Below are 24,022 nucleotides of genomic sequence, written 5' to 3'. Positions count from 1 at the left end.
AATTACTCTATCATTAAAAAAAAAAATTAACTTGTCATCCAATTAAATTGATATCTATTTATATCGATAAAAAGAAAAATTAATATGCAAAACAAATAAAAAACATCCAATCTAGGTTTAACTCGACTTCCTATAATACTTTGCTGACATTTTTCGAGAATATATGAGATACGCATCGAAAATCATGTTTTTTGTTCTGGTAAGTGAGAAACCAACGAGGTTCCTTTCTTTAAGAACGTTAATTAAGAAAATAATACGCGTAGATAGGAGAACTCGTTGCGTAAGTTCAGGATGATATGCACGGGGTTAAATAAACGATGAATTAAATATAACCAGCAGGCTATCGGTCGTTTTCTCTGTGAGATGTTGAGAGGAGTGGAGAAGAAGGAGGATGAAGAGAAAGAGGAAGAGAAGGAGGAGGAGGACGACGAGGACGAGGAGGAGAAGAGGGGGTTCAGGGGGTGGTTGGTGGAAGTCGGGAGAGACGGCAGCGGAGCAGCTGCGGAATGAGTGTGCACATTTCGAGGAAGCGTACAAGGTAAAGTCAATTTTTCACTACGTCAGACACGAATTCTGATTGATCGATAAATTGATTGTATCACGGTGCACCCCCTCTTACCCCTTTTCGAAGGATCCTCCTGTAATCGGTACTCGCTTTCCCCCCTCTCTCTCTCTCTCTTTCTCTCTCAACTCCTGTCACATAATCGTGCTTCCGTGTATTTGCCTTTTAACAAAGGAGACACAAAACTATTCGATTACTCGCTTGTCGTTAAAAACATACACCGAAAAGCGATATAACGATCATCACTTCTCTTATTTTATATGTTTTTGTTTCATTTTGTAATAGTGTTGTTTTATGTATATATATTATATATGTACTTTCTCGTATCATATTTATCCAAGAAATATATTTTTTATCGTGTATCCTAATTCATATATCGTATAATTTACTTAACAGGTAAAATAATTCAAGAACCATATGGGTGGGTTGAAAAGCTTCGAGCCTCATAAAAAAAAGGTACTAAGTAAATAGAATAAAATGTAGATCGATCCAAAAGAGAAACTATTTCTCTGTTAAGTACGAAAACTTTTTCCAACCAGCCAACGTATTTCTTTCGTTTACAAATCAAACAATTTTTTTCAAACAAGATTTTGTTTTGTTCGTTTGTTTGTTCTTTAAATATGGATGCTTTTTTCTTCGAAAATGTTTCTATTTGAACTAAGTTTCTAATTCTATTCTATTCTATTTCTCGACGATAATAATTCTTCTCTATTTTCGAATAGCTGCGGAAGAAGGATGGAAGTAAAGAAAGGAAAAGACAAAAGAGAAAAAAGCGGCTAATAAAAGTTTTACTGATCGCATTAGAAGCAATAAACTTTATGATTATTCTAATGAAACGCTTTTAAACTCCTCGAGAGTTGTTCGAATGGTCACCGAAAGGCTCAAGTAGAAATCCGTCCCTGATGCTGCTAATCTTTCGAATCCTAATAGAGATTCTCAACCCTCTTTCAACGAAGATAACATCCTTCGCGAGCATCCTTGTCAGTCTTTCTCTGTTTCTTTTTTTCTTCCATTATGCCGACACTCAAGTAAGCAAGCAAGCAACCAACCAACCAACCAACTAACCACTATTGTTTTCTTTTTATACGTTTGATCTATTATTCTTTCAAAGACTTAGAAATTTATTACAAAAACAAAAGAAAAAGTTAGCAACAATTAATATGTTATATGTTATATAATTTTAATATATTATTATATCTACATTTTTAATGATATATATATCGATAGATGATTATTATTTGATTTATTTATTTGTAAACGTGCAATTTTAATTAATACGAATTTTAAATATTTATTTGCATTTATTTTGAAATATTTTCAGTCAGAGTATGTTGTAAAATTAATTTTAATTTCTATATAAATTTAATATTTAGTTGTCTTTAAATTATAATTAATTAGTATCTATAATAGGAAAACGATTTAAATGTTAATATTTTAGTATGAACACCGGATCAAAAAATTATTTACAAATATTAAAATCCTCATAATAAAACAAAAACAGGAAGGAAAACAAATTATGCTTATAAAAAAAAAATATTATAAAATATACAATTCTAATATTCTTGAAATAATTGTTCAGACGATAAAAAGAAAAAAAAAGAAAAAGAAAGAAAACTCGTCGCTTAATCGTGTCAAAATATTACGTTAAACGTAGAGTAATAAATGAAAAGAGCTTTTTAGAAAAATGTTTTGATTCGTAGGAGGGGTGCTGTTGCCTTTTCCCTATGATGCCTTTTGAAGGGCCTTTGCACGGGCGCGGGCGTAGGTTTACTCCTTACTCGGAGTCGTGGACTTGGACTAATGATCGAAGAAAGGAGCCGCCTAAACGACCCGTGTCCTCGGCTGTTAGGACTCTCGTTGGAGGAGAGAGCAGCTCCGATTCGTCGGATTCTCCGACGTCCAAACGAGACCAACAAACACCCCCAACTCTTCCCCATCTACAGCCCCCCACCTAGCCTTCACCCCTTTTTCTCTTCTTGCACGTTTTCGTCGTCTTTGAAAGACTCCCGCGTCGCGAACCGTGGGAGACTAAAAATCTGCTTTGCTACGAGTCCAATATGATTATGATTATGATGGATCGTACTGCGTCCGATTGTTTTCATCAAAATATTCACTCTCAACTATGCATACCAAAATTTAATTATAAAAAAAGGAAGAACGAAAGTGTTACAATAAACAAAAATACATATAAATATATAAATATAATAGAATTTATAATTGTGCTAATATAATTATTACGATGGTCTAAAATAAATCACAAAATAAGAACAAAATTAATTGTATAATGTTAAAAATTGAATCGCAACGTTGCGCTAACCAGTCACAATAATCAGCACATATTCTAAATGTATGTAAATAAGTACAACGTTATGATTCTTCGAATACTTCATTTAAAGTATAGTTATCGGTTACCATTAATATGAATTATTCCTATCAATACTTCGATTACGATCGAGACACACTTGAAGAACAAGCATCCCTGTAATAATTTATTCGATTGTTATGAAAGAAAGAAAGAAAGAAAGAAAGAGAAGACACATATATCGGACGATTAACCAAATGAGACAGGGGTCCGTCGTATCGAACACTATCTATCCCACCATGAGAAACATGGATGAGCAATCTTGCTTGTCTTGTTCGTCTCTCACTCTTTTACTACCCTTCTCACCCTTCCCACCACTCTAACTTACTCCATCTCTCTCTTTCTCTCTCACTTTCATCGTCCTTAAGTCGCAACACGATGCACGGATAGCGTGTCCTTGTTCCACGATCCTTTCGTCCCTCTCTTTCACCCCGCCGTTTTCCTACCGCCTCGTTCTATCTCTCTCTCTTTTTCTCCTCGTCATTAGCACCCCTCTCTTATTCCATTCTTTCGCACCCTCACTCCCCTCCCCTGTATCTCGTTCTCTTTCTTTCATACGCGTACACGTGATCGTCCATCTCTCTCGTACTCGCTCAAGTTCGACTACACGGCGCGTATAATTTTCATATAACTCTGTCTCTCTCTCTCTCTCTCGATCTTTCGTGCCGCCTCGGAGAGAACCTGCCACGTTTCTCTCTCTCTCTCTCTCTTTCTCTCATGCTCGTTCACTCATTCGCTTGCTCACTCACTCGCTCACTCGTTCACTCGCTCGCACTAATGGCGGCTTGGATGAAGGAGAGCGGTGCCCTTTGAAGTCCAGTTGGGAGCCAATTACACGAGTCACACAGGGCCGCACGCACCGCGGCACGAACACACCGCTTACACTATACCGAAAATATTATTGCTCTCTCTCTCTCTCTCTTTCTCTTTTTCTCTCGTTTCCCTGATTCTTTTTCACCTTGCGTTTATAGATCGATTAAAAGCCAGAATTATGATCGCGCGCGTACTCGTGGAATCAAAAACCCATGTGCCCCCTGCCTATCAATTCGCGCAAATCCGTTGTCGCGGAGTTGCTTTTCTGCCGTTTCTCCTGCTGCACCTAGCGGTCGAAGGATTAAGCGCTCGAATTAATTAACGATCGTGAAACGACCTACTAGAATAGGGTTTCAGGTAGAGGTGGTTATAGGTGGGTGGTAGAAGGAAGGGTGATTGGGATTGGGGTGGAGTAGTGGAAGAAGGGTAGTTTCCAAAGAGAACGACGCGCAACACGGAAGCACTTAACATAATCTAAATGAATCTTATATGCGAAAAGTTTCCTTTTTCTTTTCTTTTCCGTCAGATTTATTGGATATATTATGAAAATCGTTTTACTCTTTTTTACTTTCTTTCTTTTCTTCAACATTTTTTTCTATTTATTTAACACGAATAAGTGGAGAGATAAGTCCTGAATTTTTTCGTCACAATTTCGTAAGCTAAAAAAATGTGAACAATTTATTAGGGGCGACGACGAGGGTGGGGGATTTATTACAAATTTCTCTTTTAGTTAATCCATCGATAATTACCTGCAACTTCGAACATTAATCCGATCCAACAAAGATACAAAAAGTGACGAAAAAAAAAAGACATTATTAATAGAATTCTCGTCATAGTGATTCCTTCTTAAAATAAAGATAAGCGGAAAGAAATCGCGAATGTAACCGATTCGATCATGTAACAGTTTAATTATACGAATTACAAGTTGTAAATATTTTATTGGACGAAAAATGACCGCTACATCGAAGACGAGAGGAATGAATATCATCGAGACTAATTGGAACACTGTGCACGAATTAGCTCTCGAATGTAACGAGAGAAAGAGATAGAGAATGAGGACAGGAGGATGGGGAAGAGGTACGTGCCGGGGGGGGGGAGGAAGAGAGACAGAGGAAAGAGAGAAATTTTCGTCTCCGGTTAAGATTTCTAATTATCTCGTAACAGTTTAATCGAATGTATTTTAAAAGGTACACATAAAACTGTTATATCGTCTTTTATAAAATCGTACATTACGATTACACATACACGTTGGTAGAATTCGAAAATTAGTTAAAAAAGGAATATCATTCCCTTCCCCTCTTCCCCCTATTCGATTCCCCCACACCGTACCGTACCGTTCGTTTCGATCGTAATTTATCTCGTAATATGCCGAGAACCTTTTTCTCCTCGTTTCGGCGTTATATTTTTATGTTTTCTTCGAGAGTCGTATTTTTCAACTATTTATAATTTCGAGGACGGTAGACTCGAAGAGAGAGAGAGAGAGAGAGAGATGATTCTGGTTTTTTCACCGTTTCGTTCAAGAATGACTTCCGAATTACGCGTTCTCGAATATTATTGCATACATTCGTGTATTTGCGCACACACGCAAAAAGAGAACTTCACTGTACGTGTATAATAATCGCTTATGGAATGTGCGCACCGTTGATTAAACCACTACACATATACATAAACAGATACATATATATATATATACATGGATGATAAGTATGAAAAGAAATTCCACGAAGTTCAATAAATTTTTCTAACTTGTTATATAGAAGCGCTTGAATACTTAGAAAGCGAGTCGAATTGCGGAAATAAGCTGATACTTTCCGACGACTATCGTAATTCGTTGACGGATACGTTTTCCTTCCCCTCTTTCAACTCCTCTTCATTTTTTTTCTTCTTCTTATATTTCTTCAACGAAGATGACGACAAACCATTCGTAATGGCAATAATATCCTATTAGTTAGTGCTTCTTTTCTTTTCAATAAAACTTATCTCGCTTCTTTTTTATCGAGCTTTTTGATTAAAGACAATTTATATTTAAATATCATTGAAATGAAAATTAAAATAGTTTTTCCTGTGTGTGTCACGAATTTTTATTAACAAAAATTTAACATATTTTATCTTAATTTTTTGTTGTATATCTTTTTTTTTTTTTAGATATAATCAAACTTTAAAAGTCAAACAAATAAATGCAAATATACAACCCGAAGAGTAAATATAAAATAATAAAATTGTTGAAACATCACTATATATATGATTGAATTAAAGTTTATCGCGAGATACTCAAAATTTCTTATTCCTTTTGGAAACATTAAAAATATCGTAAAAATAAAAGTGCCGGAATATCGTTTCGATGCGTTACACCATAAAAAAGCACTCCTGTTAGTAATAGTTAACGTATACCATAAGGTGTTATCGTTTCTAATGTCTGATCGACGAGTCGGTGCTTGGTACGGTCTTTCATACGGAAACTCTTCCCTCGTGTTCCCGCTTCTGTACGCATGCGGTAACTACAAGGAGGAAGGGAAAGAGAGGAAGAATTGGAAAGACAGAAGGAAAGACAGAAGGAAAGGAGTTACAGAGAAAGATAAAGAGAGAAAGCATGTAACAGAATTCAGTGTCAGTCATAAAGTTGCTAAAGTTCGCGTGTCTAAAGTTCAGCCTTTGGGAAGAACAGAATCGAAGACAAGATTGGATTAAAAGACAGGACTTTGTTCATCCTTCACGAACAAGAACCCTACTTGTACTTCTAATGATTAATTTGTGCTTAATTAACCTAATGATGATACGTTATTTAAATCCCCGATAAGGGATTACAGGTTGAGATTGTTCCTGGACACGAAAAACAAGTATTTTTCTTCGTGTTTTGTTTAAATTCCAACACGTTCGTGCATATATACATGTACGTAATATATACGTGTATTTACATGTGAAATTTGTTTAAAGAAGATGTAATGTTTGATCATAAAACCTTTGCCTCTTTCTCCAACTCGAACTTAGACCCTTCCCATGATTATTTTGAATTATTTGGACGTATTATAATGAATCTACGATAAGTGTTGTGTGTACGTGTCGCATATGTTGGAATTTTTTTCGAAGTTTCATTTATTTCTAGAATTTTCCCAACGCCACGTTCTAAGGCTGTTGCAAATAAGAGAAGAAATCGTACGAGCTTCCGTAGTTACACGGCAGGCTCTAATTTTGAGTTATGCTTATTCCTAGAAGAAACTTTTACGAGTAGTATGCCATGAATTCTTTAGACGAATTATATACGGACTTAGGAAAATTTTGCGATTTCTGTTTTACGCAGAATAAATAGAAATGATTGATAAAAATTTTCTTCGATTTCTTCTTATCGTTTCGAACATATCAACTTTCCTTGCTTGCCAATAATTAGATTTATTCGACCTATCACATTTTTTTAATGATTACACACATAACTAGAAATAATATTAAATTTTAATCGCAATAATAAACGTACTCTTCGTCGTGAAACAATAACGAAAAAGAAAAAAAAGAAAAAAGAAAGAAAAAAATAATTCGCAAATTAGGTACGGTGTCGTTGCAAAAAAATATATACGCTTTGGAACATCTCTGATCTGAATTTTCATCTCGACCATAAAGGTGGCCATATTCTTGCGCATACATCCACCTACACGAAGAAATAAGATGCGATGATACGATAGAAGGACACGATAAAATATATATTCGGCGTGTCCAAGATACACGTGGACACCTACGGAAGAGACACCAAAGAAAGAATAAGAATAAGAAGAGGTAGAAGAAGAAGAAGAAGAAAAAAACAAGTCAAGAGAAAGATGAAAAAGAGAAAAGAGAAAAAACAACAACAACGAAAAAAGACAGAAAGAGAGTGGGTGTGACCAGTATTTCCTCGAACAGCATCGAGTTCGATATCGAAGCTCCATTGTCTCATACCTTCTAAAAGATATACGAGGTAAATGTTCTCTCTCTCTCTCTCTCTCTGATATTCTCTCTTTCTCACTCTCTCACTAACTCTTACTCGTACGCACAAATTTTACTCTACTTCCTTTTTTACTTCATTCTCTCCATCCCACCCCTTTCGACGTTATTTCACTCTCCATCCCTCCACCCTGAGACAACCCTCCGCCTCCCCCTGCCCCTCGTTTCTCTCTACTTGCACTTTCCATCTATCTTTCCTTCTCTCTTTCTCTGTTTCTCTGCAGCTATCATCCCAGGTCGGGTCTAAGCCCCTCTCCTTGTGGGTCTTATGGTGCCGAGCAAGGACCACCCACCCAACCTATACTTAGCGAGGTGTCGGCAAATTGAGCTATAGATGCCGAGGGTAATGCAACGGATGGCCGCGGGAGGTGCCAGCCGGATAGGAACGAGAAAGAAAGAAAAAGAGAGAAAAAGAGAGAGAGTTGGATAGAATTTTTACAATATCCTCGATGTGCTTGGTATACTTAAACTTGCTGGTAAAATTAAAAAAATCGTTGCCGGACAAATGTTGTTGTTATTTTAATTGGTTTTTTATCTTGTCCAGAAAATAAAACTATTGAAATAGGTGTCTTAGGAAATTTGGACGTGGTTAGAAATTCTTTTTGAACAATATTTTGTATTTGATCTTGTTGTACGTTTCGTTCCTTTTCATTGGGACTTCATCAGCAACTCGATCGTTATCGTTCACGAGTCTTTATACATTTTTTCGAAGGCATACATTTCTTATTAATAAACTACACTTGACATTTATAAAACGTTATCCTAAAAACCGTTATGTTACAACATGTAATCAAACACTACTCTTTGTTGCTGTTGTTGTTGTTCGATACCATTAAAACTCAACAAAAGTCAATTAGCCTTTCCTCCGGAGGTCCTTAAGAAACAAACGACTAAGTCCCAGTTCGCTGTTACTAATAATTTTCTTCTACTATCCACCACCTGGACCACCCTTCTTCTTCTTACTCCCACCCCGTTAAATATAATAATATTATACCTACCTCATAGTTGCAAGATATTTCGTTTTCTCTTTTTTTTTTTTTAAGGATGGTCCCCTGGCACCTTTCGATATAGTCTTGAAGGAAAATAATAGTAATAACAAAAAAAAGAAATAATAACAATAAGAATAAAAATGTTTAGCTTTAAAAGTGTTCCAAAAAATGAATCTGCTCCCGCCTTTTTTGTTTCTTTTTTTGTTCGGGACCAGGAAAATAATTAACCTTGAAAAATAAAGAAGATGAAACTCTCGGAAGCTTGGACAATGATGATCATTCGTTGCCCTTTAGGTATACCCTGATTTTTTACGTGAATTCTTTCTTCCTTTCCTTTCTTTTGAAGAAAGAGGAAACGAATGTTTTCTCTCTTTATTTTATTTGATTTGATTTTATTTTATTTTCTTCTTCTTCTTCCTCCAAGTTGTCGTCTTCATCGAAAGGCCGACTCGTAAGAGAAAGAAAGGTGGGGATTCGCCGTACGATTACGGTGAGGATAATGTTGCGGTTGAGAAGACCGCAATACTTTTCCGGCATCGGCTCCGACTGGTCGTCATCAATGTTTGTATGATAATGGCGAAGGTGTGGAGAAACGGAGACATTCTGCTCTTCAGAGAAGAAGAAGCAGAAGAAGAAGAAGAAGAAGCAGAAGAAGAAGAAGTAGAAGAAGAAGTGGAATAAAAGGGATAGAGAAAGAGAAAGAGAAAGAGAAAGATAGAAAGAGGAACGAAGTAACTCACGAAGGAAGGAATAGAAAAAGAAGGAGAGTAAAAGAGAGAGCGAGAGAGAGAGAGAGAGAGAGGAAGAAGAGCGGTCCTTTTGATGGGGGAGGGCCTTTGTCGGTTCTCGCGGCGCTTTGCGATTTGCAACTAAAATCATTGCTTCTCTCTCTTTATTTCTCTTCTCTCTCTCTCTCTCTCTCTTTCTTCCTCTGTACTCTTTATGATTCCCTGCGAATTTATTAGCGTAGTAGAACCGAGGACGATTCGATCGAACCCTAACATTTATCCTTCATATATTCGAAAGAATTTTTACGAGAATTTTTAATATTTACTTTTGATTTTTTGTTGTTGTTGTTATTTTAAAGAACGAGTGTATATATTTTTCTTTGTCTAATAATATATGAATGCTTATTCTGTCGTGTGTTTATTTTGTATTTATTTGTTCAATATATTTTTATTTCTAATCAATATTTTGTTATAAAAAAAGAAGATCAATATTTGTGTGTATGCATATGAGTATTTTATTTAATATAAATAATAATTTTGTTGAATATATTTTAAATATTGTAGTTAGGACTTTTAAAAGGGGTGAGGTTTGTATCATAGTTAAATGAAGGTTTAATATCAATGAGAATATTTTTTTATATTAAAAAGATACTAATTATTTATTTAGAATAACAAATAGAAATAAAGAAAAAAAATTAGTCCAATTAATAGCCAATAAGAATACTTTTTATCTTTTTTAATTGCGCGAATAGAAATCTTTATGAAATTCGATCATCTTGGTCTCAACATTGGTACACAAACATTGTATAAAACTTTGAGGATTTAAAAGGAAAAGAATAAAATAGACAAGATTGATCCTAAGAGAAGAAACACTGTTGAAGTCGGCAACAAAAACGATATACGATCGATCGGTAATGGCATGAGCATGCTGAATTCGGATTCACGGTGCATTCCTAATTTCGTTGAGATTTATTTCTTGTTAGTTCGCTGACTCAATGTCCACTTTTCTTAGAGATTTATTTTGTATCCTGATTAATTCAGCGTATCGATTCTCTTACCCGTTAAATAACACGACAAATGAATTTCTATCATTTTCTCTTTGTCATATTAATTCGTTCATTAAATCATAATAACTATACAAAATTATTTAGTTTCGAATCATTTCATAGTTCTAATCAAAGACTATACTTGTAATTAATTTTATAAATATTAAATTTAAAGACATTTCTTTTTTATTATTAATTTTATTTAAAAATAAATATTTAATAGCCAGGACACAAATTGTGTCTTCATTTTTATTGCATCTCGAATGAATTTAAAAAAAAAACAATTGTATTATATTTTTCAACAAATTATTTATTAAATAATAAAGAAATGATTTTTTTATAAAAAAAATAAATAAGAAGAAGAAGAAGGTCAATCTAAACAACGCGACGCTTTATTTCAGTATGTACATTTTATTATTATCGCGTTTTGATAATAATTAAATTCAAAGAAAAAGAAAACTATGTCTATAACAACGTGGGTGTTCCAACTACGAGAAGGTAATTACAGTCCTCGTGTTCGTATTATCTGTTCATCGCACGTTAACAGGAAAGGTAATTAGCATCGAATATCGCTCGTTATCATCGAGATCGAAAACGGTCCAGACGTTTCCTGTTTTGGTAATACCAACTACCTATCTAACCTATTATATTATCTGAAAACTGATATAACAATTACCATTTTAACGCGTGTGCTTGTCTAAACGCTACAAAACTGTTTCCTCTAATCTAATGAGATCTAATAAAATACATAGCTAAAAGTATAATAATAGTTGAAGCAATTAAAAAAGATAGATCTTACGAGTAAATCTAAAAGACCTTTGGAATCATTCCAACGTTATCTCATTGATCTAACCAGCATGTCTATCTTTAATAGGGTAATTATAAATTTTATGATTATGTCCACAATTATATTATTATTTTTATTATTATTATTCTTACCATAGATCTTCAATATTACTTTACTTCGAAATACGGAACGCGTTTAACGTTTTTAAATTGTTTATCCGAACTAAACTTCAGAACAGAAATTCATTTTTATTTTTTTCTTTCCTATATTATACGATCTATGAATTAGAAATGAAAGAAAAGAATAGAGAAAAGAGGGAGAAGGGCAAGAGGAAAAAATGAGGAAGAAACATTCTAATTAAGATCGATCGATTAAACCAGGTGCTTCCACGTGTTTCTTCTCTCCCCCCCTTCCATTAAAAGGCTGAGTCGTCGTTGATCGATAGAGATACGAATTTTATCTTCACAATGTTGCCGTCGGCATAAGGTACGTACTACTTGGTCCAATGTAGTAAAAATACGAAATAATAAAATACAAAAGGAACAAAACAACTAGAAGAAAAACAAAAATAAGATGAGAAAGAGAAAGAGAGAAAGAAAGAGAGAGAGAGAGAGAAAGAGAGAAAGGTGAGCGTAGATAGCCGAACCACATAGTCGGGAAATATAAGCGTGGAAATATGAATAATATAACTTGCGGAGGGAAAGAGGAGGGTATGATGAAAAGAGAGAGAGAGAGGAGAGAGAGAGATGGAATGATCGAACTGGCGAAGAAGGAGGTAGAGATGAAGAAGGAAAGTGGTAGAACTGTAGTATAAGAGAGAGAGAGAAGGAGAGAAGAATAGAAAGAGTAAGAAAGAGGGAGGTAGAGGGAGAGAAAGAGAGAGAAAGAGGATGGTAGGCAGAAACTAAGAGAAGGAAGATCGGAGAATGAGCGCGGGTAGAGACCACCCCGTGGCTTGTCGGCTCGTTTGATCTTCTCCCACCGCAGCCACCCTTCTTGCTGCTCTCTCGCGCCTTCTCAGCATCTCTCTCTCTCTTTCTCTCACACACACACACTCTTTCCCTCTTATATTCTCGAGTTCTCTTTCTCTCTTTCCTCGTCCAATACGATTTGGACCTACCTGTCCTTCGCTTCTCTCTATCTTTCTTGATTCTCTACTCTTTCTATCCTTTCTTTCTTAGAGCCAAGTACGGGCCCGGAGTCGTCCTATCTTTTTTTTTATTTTCGTGCTATCTTATTTTCGTTCTCTCTCTCTCTCTCTCTTTTTCTTAAGTCTCTCACCTGCAGAGAGAAGCGGCGTCCGACACGTCAGAATCACACCTTCTACGACTACCCGCTCACTAATAATCCGAATCCCCGTGCTTTGCTCCTTTTCTTGGGATCCATGGAATCTTTCAACGAGACGGGGGGTACCCTTTTGTCTCTTTCAAAATGGACAATATCGTGAAATTTTACATCCATTTATTCCAATATCATTTTCTAATAGGATATATAGTTTTTTATTCTTTAATCATCTCTATGATAAATGATTTAAATTTGTACTAATCATCGATTTAATTTAATATACATATTTATTGTTAAATAACGTTAAAATATATTAATATTAAATGTACCTCTATATATTTAAAGATTTATTTCCGGATTATCTTATACGTGTATCAATGTTTAATATTGAAGAACGACCCTAGTGCTAAAAGTCACGAAACGTGAAAGGAAAACGGGGGGACAGAAAATAGGATTTAATCGTCAAAGAATTTAAAGAGTACAAAAAATGAAATATCTTCTCAAAGGGAAATCCTAAACACGAATGAGCTATACCTACATGCATACACAAATATCTGTACCTTTACATACTCATACATATATCACCATACATATATATTTATACATACTCACGCCATATATAATACACACGCATATACATAACACGCATGTATACGCTTACATACATAAACACGTATTCATACTTACGCATGTGTACATACATACATACGTGCATAATATACATTTATATATGTGTATGGTCGTGTTCAGTGTGGTGTAGTCAGGCGTTATTCGAAGGCGCTACTTAATTATCCCGCGGTCTCTAATCTACCACAGCCGACACACACGCCACATGCAGCTAACTCTCGGGAACCCATAGTCGAACCTAAATCTCTCTTAAACGGCGCAAGGAGGACGACTATACCCACTTTTCTCCCTCTTCTTCTCTTTTATCTCCTTCCTTTCCTTCTACATCGAAACGTTCGACTTGACGCATTCATTTCCTTGTTCCGTTAATCTTTCCTTCCATGCTTAAATAAATTTCTAACCTAACGACGACGTTCCTGAGAATCTGCTTCTTCTTGAAATTTTAAGTGAATCCTTTCGATCGTCTATCACGATACGATGGTATTTTTCTTTTTTTTTCTTTTTTTTTTTTTTATTGGAGATTATAATTAAGGGAAAAATATAAGGTTCGAAATGTTTGATGAATATTTTAGATTTCTAATAAACTGTTAGAGACTGATTGAATAATCAGATGATTAACCCTTTTGACGTATGAAATAAATTAGAATTTGATGTGTGGTTTTGAGATCTTATTTCATTTGAATAAATTCAACAGTTTCGTAAGCACAAAAATATACTGGGATATTTGAAGTGGTATTTAATAATTAAGTAACATAATTGTATAAATAAATTTAGTTGATTAACGATGAAAACAATTAAGTTTTCCAGATGTCATTGTATGCTAAAGAATGAATGATTAAAATTGAATACATTAACAAAATGTAATTACTTTTTTTTCTTTCTGAATGGACCAAATTTCGAAAATAAAAGTCAACTAATGGTAAAGCAAAACACGAATTAAAAAAGAAAAATTCTATCTGACCGGTAGCTGTGAAAAACGATCGAGTCAGCTGGTCACTGAATTTATAGGGGAGCAATTCATCAAAGGCGCTTGGTCTGAAGGCAAAAAACAAGGGAACATGGATCGCAAGATCTTCCGGTGGTCGAAAAAACAAGTAAGAACATCTTACAAGAATCTACTTCTTTTCGATTCTTATTCTTTTTGAATATATAAGGAATTTGTTTAAAGGTGAGAAAGAGCAGTCGTAGTTGTCGTCAATAAATTTCACGAGAAAGTGGAATGCGAGAACGGGTGAGGCACCTTCTTGGCTTACGAAGAAGGGGAGCAACATCACGCACACGCACACAGACACACATACATCCACGCGTACGAGTGCGTATGTACACATTTACGAACAAGAATAAGGTATACCTCGATCACTACGAACTCATGGCAGGCTAGTGATCTATAGTGATATCCTGATGCGGCCCGGTACAACAGAACAGAACAGAACAGAACAGAATACAACACAACACAACACAACATAACCCAACCCAACACAACCGAGGTGAGAGCGAGAGTGTAGAGGATTCTGAGGTCTGTAATCAGGAGGCCGCGCCGCTGCTGGGGCCAGCCTCAGTCCTAGGCCTTCCTCGCTCGCCATTAACTTATCCGGTACCCGTTCCGTTCCGTCAACCTGACGTCATCGTGATTCGTGATCGTCTTTCTCGATACGCACGCGCTAGCTAGCTAGCTAGCTAGCCAGCTAGCTAACTCGTATACTCTCACTCCATCCATTTCTTTTTTATCTATCTATCTTCATCTCTCTTTCTCATTTCTTTTTTCATTTTTTCTTCTTTTATTTTTCTAATTCTACGCAAAGGATTCAAGTTGATCCGTTAAACGAGCTCGTGCTTAAACCTAACGATTCCCGATAGTACCTAGCATTAGAGAAAAAGACTTTTAACTTTCTCAAAGATGAAACTGATCCCTTACACGATCGTTCGATAGGTCACCGAGCTCATCGGTAGATATTCTTAGCTGAGAAATTCTTTCAAATTGGTAATGGCGATGGTGGTTGTTGTTGTTGCTGTTGTTAACTCGTGTTAGAAAACTGACAAGGTGTCTAGGTAAAACTGGTCTAAAAGATGATTGATCGAGCTAACGGACATTAACGCTCTCGTTTCCACGAAAGTATTATATTAAAGAGTCCGTTCGTAGTCCCTCCTGGCCTTCGATCTCACCTCCCACCTAATCTTCTCCTTCTTTATTTTGTTCCTTTTCTCTTGTTCTATCCTTCTTTCGGATTCGTAATTTCGATCGTTCGGACCTCGTTAATATATCCGGAACGACCCTCTGTGCCGCATGTCGATCTTTCTCGTTCCAAGTTCGCCTTTTTTGAATTCCTGCGAACTGACGTTTCTTCGAGAACGAGAAAGAGAAAGAGAGAAAGGGAGAAAGAGAGAGAGGTGTTCTCTACTACCTGCCGGGGTCTTTGATCTTCTCTCATTCGCCAACGAGCTCCATTTACACGGGAGGAGGATTCCTCTTTCTCTTTCTCTCTCTTTTTTTCTTTCTTTCTCTTTCTACGTGTAGGAGACGAACAAAACTATCTGGTTCCGACTAACGAGAGTTTGCCAACTTTTGTATTGGCACGGTTGGGATGCGTTATATGGAACGTACTCTGGTGTCGGTGTTGCTACTCCTGCTCGGTGATTAATTTTCTTTTCGAGATTAAGATTGGACTGTCGATTCGCCATCTTTTCTAACTCGTACCTGCCGCGCCCCCTTTTTTCGAATAGTGCTATACCCTTGCTGCCGTTGATGCTGTTACCGTTGTCGGTGGGTGATGTTCCTTCGTTAGGCCTCTCAAATTAGTCTCTAAGAATTTCGTTTATACATCTTTTCCATGAACTATTTCTTTCAAAAACATTTTATATCCTACTACTACATTATAGTATGTAAGAAAATAAGAGAATATTACTTTAACAGACTTCGTAATTCTGCATACACACACACACACACTCGTATGTGTATGGTGCAATATCTCTCCAACACGATAATTTCTCTTCTTCAAGTACTCGTACTCGTTGAACGGGAGGAGGTTATTCGACTTTCAAACCACACGTTACGCGAATACATATCATACGTAGCAAAGAAAATAAACCACTGACAAGACAACTTTGGTCTTCTTCTTTTTCTTCTTCTTCTTCTTCTTATCTTGTTAGCCGTTATTGTTTCTTTCGTAAAGATTTGTATTCTTAAAAATGACCTTGAAACGATGACTGATCAAGTTCCTCCTCGTCGTAGTTGTCGTCGTAGTTGTCGTCGTTGTCGTCATCATCGTCGTTCTCGTTCGAAATGAAGAGACAAGCGAGGAAGAGTTTGAGAAAGAGAGAAGAGCTGGAAAACGAGGGGAAGATCGTTCTTCGGTGGCGAATCGGTTTCGCTCGTCCACCTCCTCCTTCGAGTCGCCGTTTTCGTTCTCGTCTCTTCTTCATCCACTTCTTCGTCGTCTTCTTCTTCTTCTTCTTCTTTCTTCTTCTTCGTTGTCCTCATCGTCTCCGGCGCGAATGGGACAGCTGATGGGCCGGTGTCCCCCAAGGCGATCGGCCGAGACCAATCAGCGTCCGCCCGTCCGTCCGCGCCCTAATGACACCTGGAGGCTAAAAAGCCATGATATTCAACAGCCGGACGCTAACGAACTCTCTTTCGTATTACAAGACTCGGACTCTTAACTCGAAAATCTTTCCGAAAAATTTTTTTAACCAACCTAGGTATCGCCGAAAAAATTACATTACTTTTTTTTTTATCTTAGAACTCGATCGGTAAGGTAGTTATCTTCGTTACTCGATAAAAAAAAAAAAAGAAAGAAATAAATAAATATTAGAAGTAACAATTATTAATCAAATAGATGTGTTTAAAGTGTGCCTTAATTTACGGGAATCAAACTTTAATTTATATTATTAAGACGTAAGAAATAAATTTATATGAACGGTTTTATACCTACAATCAAGACTAATTTCAATAATGACATATCGTACAAACGAAAGAAAAATATATAAATTGCGAATTGGGTTTGTCTCATTTGAGTATTATGCAATACGTTGAAAATTGGACAACTCTCCTTTCTTCTTTGAAAATTGGACAGTTAAGTTTGAAGTTACACCTGTCGAGAGAGAAGGATAATATAACGAGATGTAAGTAACGAAAACAGGTATCCTTTTTTCTTGTTCTACTTCTCTTTTCTTTTATGTTCGTTCGTTCGTTCGTTCGTTCGTAAAGATATTGTATAAAAGAAATGTATGAAATCACGAAAAGCAAGACAGAATAAAGAAAAAGAAAAAAAAGAAAAAGTGAAAGAGAGGAAGGAAGGAAGGAAAAGAGGACTCTGGGAAGAAGTTGAGATACCAACCGAAAGGAACGAAAAATTTCACATTAACGAGGTTCGCGAGCTACCACTACAAACTTACCACTCGGGGTGTCTAGATTCGCGTCTAATTACCACGGCACGTAGGTGCACGCGGAGAAAACTCGTTTCTCGCGTGCTAAAGCGGCTCACATCGAAATTATGGATCTGCGGGCTGGCAGTCGACCGGCTTGACTGACGCATGACTGGCTGCGGGTTAAGCGAGTCAACGAGTAAATGAGTCCGAATTACGTGGGCGTGTCAATGCCAGGAAAATGATCCCTGTGAGTCGTTATTGAACGTATCGTCCAAAGGGGATTATGCAAAATGTACAGAATAAGAGAGAGAGAGAGAGAGAGAGATAGGAAACTTAAAGCTCGCACGCGCGACTTCTGTTTTTTCGATTCCATTACCGAGATTCTCGAATACTAATCTTTATTTCGTTATCTAAAAGTATCCTAATCGATTTAGTAACCTCGTATTACATTTGAAATCAAAAATACAAAAATATCTAAATTTTCAGATACTCCACTTTAAATTTGTAGACTAATCAAAACAAAGTTTTGGATTTGTAATATATGCGAACGAGTGAATTTTTTAAATAGTCAAATTTGCCAGGTACAATATTTCTCTTTTATTTTTTCCAATTTAATCCGTTTTCATACATTAAACATTTTTTCATCATTTGACGTAATGCTTATTTCGTTACATCTCGTTAACTTGTACGGGAGTCGACGAAAAGTTGTAATTTTCTTTGACGCGTATAGCTCGGAGGTATCTCATTTTTTTTAAGGAAGCGAATCTTCTTTCATTTTCTCATATTCTTTTTATCTCGTTTATATTTTTTCTTTTTCATTTTTTATTCTCTCTCTCTCTCTTTCTTTCTTTCTCTTTCTCTCAGCACGTTGAACCTCGTCAATTTCTTTGGACGAGAGCACGTATTATTCTCGCGAAAAACACTGAACGTCCCTTACGGGCCAACACGTTGGTTAAAATGTCGCAAATTTATTTCTCCGTGAGATCATCGACAGATCGGTTCGAATTTTGAAATGCCCTACACGTAACACCCAAGTACAAGCATCGTCGTCTTCTTTCAAACACGCAAAGAGGATCGAGTTTTCAACGGACGCACGGACGTTTTGCTTTTGGATCAGGATGCATCATCACTATCATTCGGACTACTTCTTTTTCGGCCTACGTTCTTGTCGTCGATTAAAATGACTTTGTAAAAAATGAATGTTACCTTCGCCAAACGAATTAAAACAAAGCTGACATTGTAATTACGTTTTCATTAAAAACTAACCAACCAATAAACAAAGTAACTTATTTTCGTTGTTTTACGATTGACACTGATCGTAATAATAATTCCCCCTTCCCTCTGAAAAAAAAAAGATAAATAGTTACATGATCGAGAAATAATGATAATATTTGTGAATATTATTAACGAATATTTATAATAAAATATCTTAATAATTAGCACACACACAGAGAGAACAAAATTATGATTTATAATGAAGAAAATATTGAAATATACTTAACAATTTATTTAACAAAATGCTAATCAACAAAATCATGTAATTATGCTAAAGAAAATATTCGAACACGTAGCAAGAATTAATTTTACAAAAGACCGAAATTTTGTTTAATTTAATTTAAAAAAAAGAAAATAAAAAAAGAATAAAATAAGAGAAGAAAGATGAGGGAAAGAAGGACAAGGGGGTTTTAGTAATTCCCGACTTGACAAATGAATGGCTTGGTCTTCGCGTGTCGTTTCTAATTAGCTCGAACAATAAGAAACCGTTTGGACGAAGGTAAGCAAGCAAGCAAGTAACCAAGCAAGCAAGCAAGCAAGGAAGCAAGGAAGCAAGTATAATATATAAGTAAGTAAGTAAGTAGAAGCTATGGCCAGTATGCCAAGGGGCCCAATGGAGTAAAAATATTAACAGGTCGTTCGATAGATCGTTATTAAACGATCGACCATCAAACTGGAACGAGACTGAAAGCGTGCTCGATAACAACGCGACCAAGCTTGATCGATCCGAAAGAAGCAAGGTAGAAAGAAAGAAAGAAGGAAAGAAAGAAAGGAAGGAAGAAAGAAAGAAAGTATGGAATGAGATCTTTCAAGCGAACCTTCCTTCCATCGTGGACAATGAATGAGCAAGAAAAGAGTGAGTAAGAAAGAGACAGAAATCAGAAGAGAAAGAGAGAGAAAGAGAGATAGGTTGGATCGGCAAGGTTCTCGGGAGTTACCAATGTATCTTCGACGTATCGAAGAAAATTGCCGGTGCTCATCATCGCCATTATGAATTTTTTATTTGGACGTTGTGCCGCTCGAATTACAGGGCGGTCCGAGCTACCTTGCTTACCGCTTCATACGCTTCATACGACGAGACCCTTCTCGATAACAGCCCAAGCAATAAACTCTTTCCTTCTCTCTCCTTTCTTCCTCCACTTCTCTCATGTTACTTTTTTTCTTTCTTTCTTTCTTTCTTCTTCTTCTTCTGCATTCGATCGATCGATCGATCGATCTACCTTCCAAACTTGATACACATCGAGTCTTTTCAAAATCCTCGAACAAAAGACGAAAATTATAAGACTATTAGACCCGTTTTATACTCACAAACGCAGTTTCAAATTAAATGTGTAACTTGTATTTGATTTTGAATGAATTAAAATCGTTCACTGATCAACTAGGTCGCTACTGAGTTAGAAAATATAGTTACTTAAGTATTCGTAGTGTTGAGATAATAGCGACAACTTAATGACAGACTTATTAACGTTCGTAACGTTTTGATATATATATATATATATATATATTTATTAAGTAGGTTTAGTTTAATACGAGTTTGCTACGTTTCTATATATACATTTAGATAACATTCTCTTTTTTTTTTATGTAAGAGGAAACGTTTGCAAGTTATACTTATATACCTATTACCTATATTTATATTCGTGCTTAGTGTTATCTACTAGCGTGTATCTTGCATTATGATCGAGTATTCATGCAAAGCCACAGAACAAAATATTTATCCTAGTGGTAGTAACAAAAGAAAAAAGAAAAAAAAAGATGAAATCGGTTTGACCAGACGATATCTATGTGTTACTTTTTTTTTCGTGCAGTAAAAAAAAACAAAACGGCTTATTTTCTAATTATTCAAATATTATTAATAATAATTCTGAAAATATATTATACTTCGCGTGATTTTAACACGTTTTGCGAAGTTTAAAGAGAAGAAAATTGTCTGTTCTATCGAAAAGGAATGGACGAATGTTCGGTTATGACGGATGCCAGACTTCGGACGAACCGATCCAACGTTGGTAAAGCGAAATGACTTCATCTTAATAAATTACGCCCGCGGGTAAACCTCGCGAACTGCCTTCAAAAAGATTCCGAGAAGGATGTTAGGACGGTTCACGCTATTTTTGGAGAATAATTCCTTTTCATCTTTTGCCTTCTTTACCGGTACCCACCATCTAAAACCTAACCAACTTCCTTCCTTCCTTCTTTCCTTCCTTTTCTTTCTTACTTTACTTACTTACTTGCTTGCTTGCTTGCTTCTTAAACTCGTGAAAATTTCTTCGGTCGGGTGAAGTTGACACTTTTTCAAATTAAATAAACATTTTATTTAACTGTATACTTATATACTTTCTTTTTAAATGTTACGTAGGCGTATTATATGATCTTATTGTTAGATAGATCAAAAATAACTGAATTATTAATTATAAAATTTGAAGAAAATGTACTAAACAAAAGTTTGTAACTTTTTTTTTTAACCATTTTTAGCCCATCCTTTATATTTGTATATATATTTATTACACACGAAAATAAACATTGCATTTTAATAATTAAATTTGATCTTAAGTTAACCAAAAATATTCCCAGCTTCTTGTGATGATATCTAAAAAAATTATATTTGACAAAATATCTTTTAAATCGTTTAAAAATTTAGATCCACTTTGAAAAATTTTCAACCCAACAGACATAGGAATCATCAGATTTATTTGACGTATAATCGAGAGTCGAAGATAAAAAAAGAATGTTCGGTTTTTTTTGTTAATATATAAATCCAGGATTTAAATTATTATTATATTTTTTTTTTTTCTTTTAATTGATGTCTCCATTTATTTAGATTCTACTATACACTGTAATTAAGAACGTTAACTCGCGCGTATTATTGATTCATTTTATTTATTTTTTTCTCTCTCTTTCTCTCTCTTTCATTCTATTCCTTTCTCTCTCTCTCTCTCTCTCTCTCTCGCTCTCATTTCCTTTTTTATTTATTTTATTTCTCACTCATTCGTTCTCATCGTGCATTAAAATTAATATTAAAATCACGCGAACGCTTTTTTATTTTCCCCGATCGCAAACACGAAGTAATTAACGTCTTTAACGATACCGTCAAGGTTTTTATTTTCCCCTAATTAAAAACAATAATTAGGTATATATTGCAGTGTCCCATCTATCTGTTTAATAGTTTCTTTTTTTTTTTCTTTTCTTTTCTTTTTTATTCTAATCACGTACGATATTAACGAGTTTATTTCGTCTAATACGTAAAATCATTGAGGAAACAATGTGTTGCTGTTTGCGTGTGTATTTTGTATAGGGCTGTGTGTGTATCTGTGTGTATGTGTGTAATTTCTTTCTCTCTCTCTCTCTTTTCTCTCTCTCTCTCTTCTACGTGTTTATTTATTTTATAATATATTTATATGTATATATGTATATACCTATATATATATATATTTATATATTATATACAAAGTTTATATACACGTTAGATTCAACTAAAAGTTGATATCTAGTTTATAATTTAGGTTCTCGATATATTTAATAATTATAATAATTTATTATCGGTGTCAATAATCGAATCATTCAATTCGGAGATTCTTTCTATATTTTATCTCTCTCTCTCTCTCTCACTCTCACTCTCTCTTTCTCTCTTGTAATAAATACAGTATTATACAATTCATGGTATCGATGACGAGATATTTTTCATCGAGTTGTCATTTACGAACACTGATCAGAATGAAAATAAAATTCCACACGGTGTATTTCATTCGTTCCACTTACACACGTGACGTTAACGTAATTACATTCGAGATTTTATTATTAATACTGAATTTCCCAAGTTTGTTTTAATATTCTTTCTAATATCTAATCTTCTTCTTCTTCTTCTTCTTATTCTTCTTCTTCTTGCCTTATGCGAACCAGTAGGTATTAAATATATTTACGAATGTATAGAATAAGATAATAACATTTCCAAAGTTCAACTAAATAATCACAAATTTTATACAAATAAATATAATAATTGTATACCTAATTAAATACTTTAGCGTTTATTTTCTTATTTAAAGTCTCCTAAGAATTTTAAATATCTATTCACGTGACCATACACTCATAATTCTAAATTAGGGCTTCTCAAAGTCTGAATTATGACCCTGACGATCTGGTATGACGGTATCATCATAGATATTTAAACCAAATTCAACAAATCTTAGATAAGACAAAAATCGAAAATTTATTGGAAACAAGTATAGCAACGCTACGAGTATAATATGTCTGTCAATTTATGATAAGGAAAGTTAGTATTAAGTCTAGTTATTCAGGGTTAAGAAATACCTGTCACGTTGAAGATGATCACCAAATGGAAAAATTTGAGAAGCCCTCTTTTAAATAAGCCTACTTCGACGCATAATGAGATAAGATAAGAAAAAATGATAAGAAAAAAAAAAAAAAAAAGAGAGAAGAAAATATTGAAAAAGATTACTCGGGAAATCGATAATAATATCGAATAAATGTCTATTATATAACGAAGTTCACTATTACGTTTCTTTCACGTTCTCGAAATAATTTCGTTAAAAGAACGACCCGTCGTTGGCTTTGATTTTCATACTATTTTCTTCGGCGAATAAATCAAAGAAAAAAACATTCATTTTCTTTCATTCGCGATCGTGTGTTTCAATGAAAAATAACCAATGGAAATATGTTTGATGTTTTTCTTCTTCTACGATTTTTCTTCCATCGAACTTGGTAGCGGCCGTTTCTTCAAAATTCCAAGATCTTGCACGTTCTCCAGAAATGTTTTATGATGTTGAGCAACCAAAAGAGGATTCACCGTTTGCACGTCCTTTTTCAACTCCTCCATGTCCCTCTTAAGCTTCGCCCTTCTGTTTTGGAACCACGTGATCACTTGGGCATTACTCAGACCCAATTTAAGTGCTATGTCGTCCCTATCAGCTGGACTCAAATATTTCTGATAAAGAAAACGTTTTTCTAACTCGTAGATCTGTTGATTCGTAAACGCTGTCCGACTTTTACGTTTTTTCTTCGGTTGCTGACGATTGTTGAACAGGTTCAAGTGATTCGCTTGTTCTGTAACAGAAAAGGAAAAACAACAAATTAATGCGATTGAAATTTTCAACAGGGATCAATATTGTTTTTTCGAAGTATATTTTTATTTATTTGAAATATTTTTCCTTGAACAAATATATATAAAAATGTGTGTGTTAAGATATGTTGAGTTAATTCA

The 24,022-nt window shown here is 35.1% G+C and overlaps 1 protein-coding gene across 1 annotated transcript in view; it reads right to left on the bottom strand.

Moving 5' to 3' along the window:
• Positions 1–23,497: 23,497 nt before the first annotated feature.
• Positions 23,498–24,022, bottom strand: part of LOC122514612 (alpha-protein kinase 1-like) — a 59,662-nt gene continuing 59,137 nt past the window's right edge. The window contains exon 2 of the mRNA XM_043631543.1: positions 23,498–23,865. Coding sequence (XP_043487478.1) covers positions 23,498–23,865 — 368 coding nt within the window. The remainder of the gene's footprint in view (positions 23,866–24,022) is intronic.

The sequence above is a fragment of the Polistes fuscatus genome, unplaced genomic scaffold (assembly GCF_010416935.1).
Source record: "Polistes fuscatus isolate 324 unplaced genomic scaffold, CU_Pfus_HIC Scaffold15, whole genome shotgun sequence".
Lineage (NCBI taxonomy): Eukaryota > Metazoa > Arthropoda > Insecta > Hymenoptera > Vespidae > Polistes > Polistes fuscatus.
Note: the sequence above shows the minus strand (reverse complement) of the source record. Positions and strands in the feature narration are given on the sequence as shown.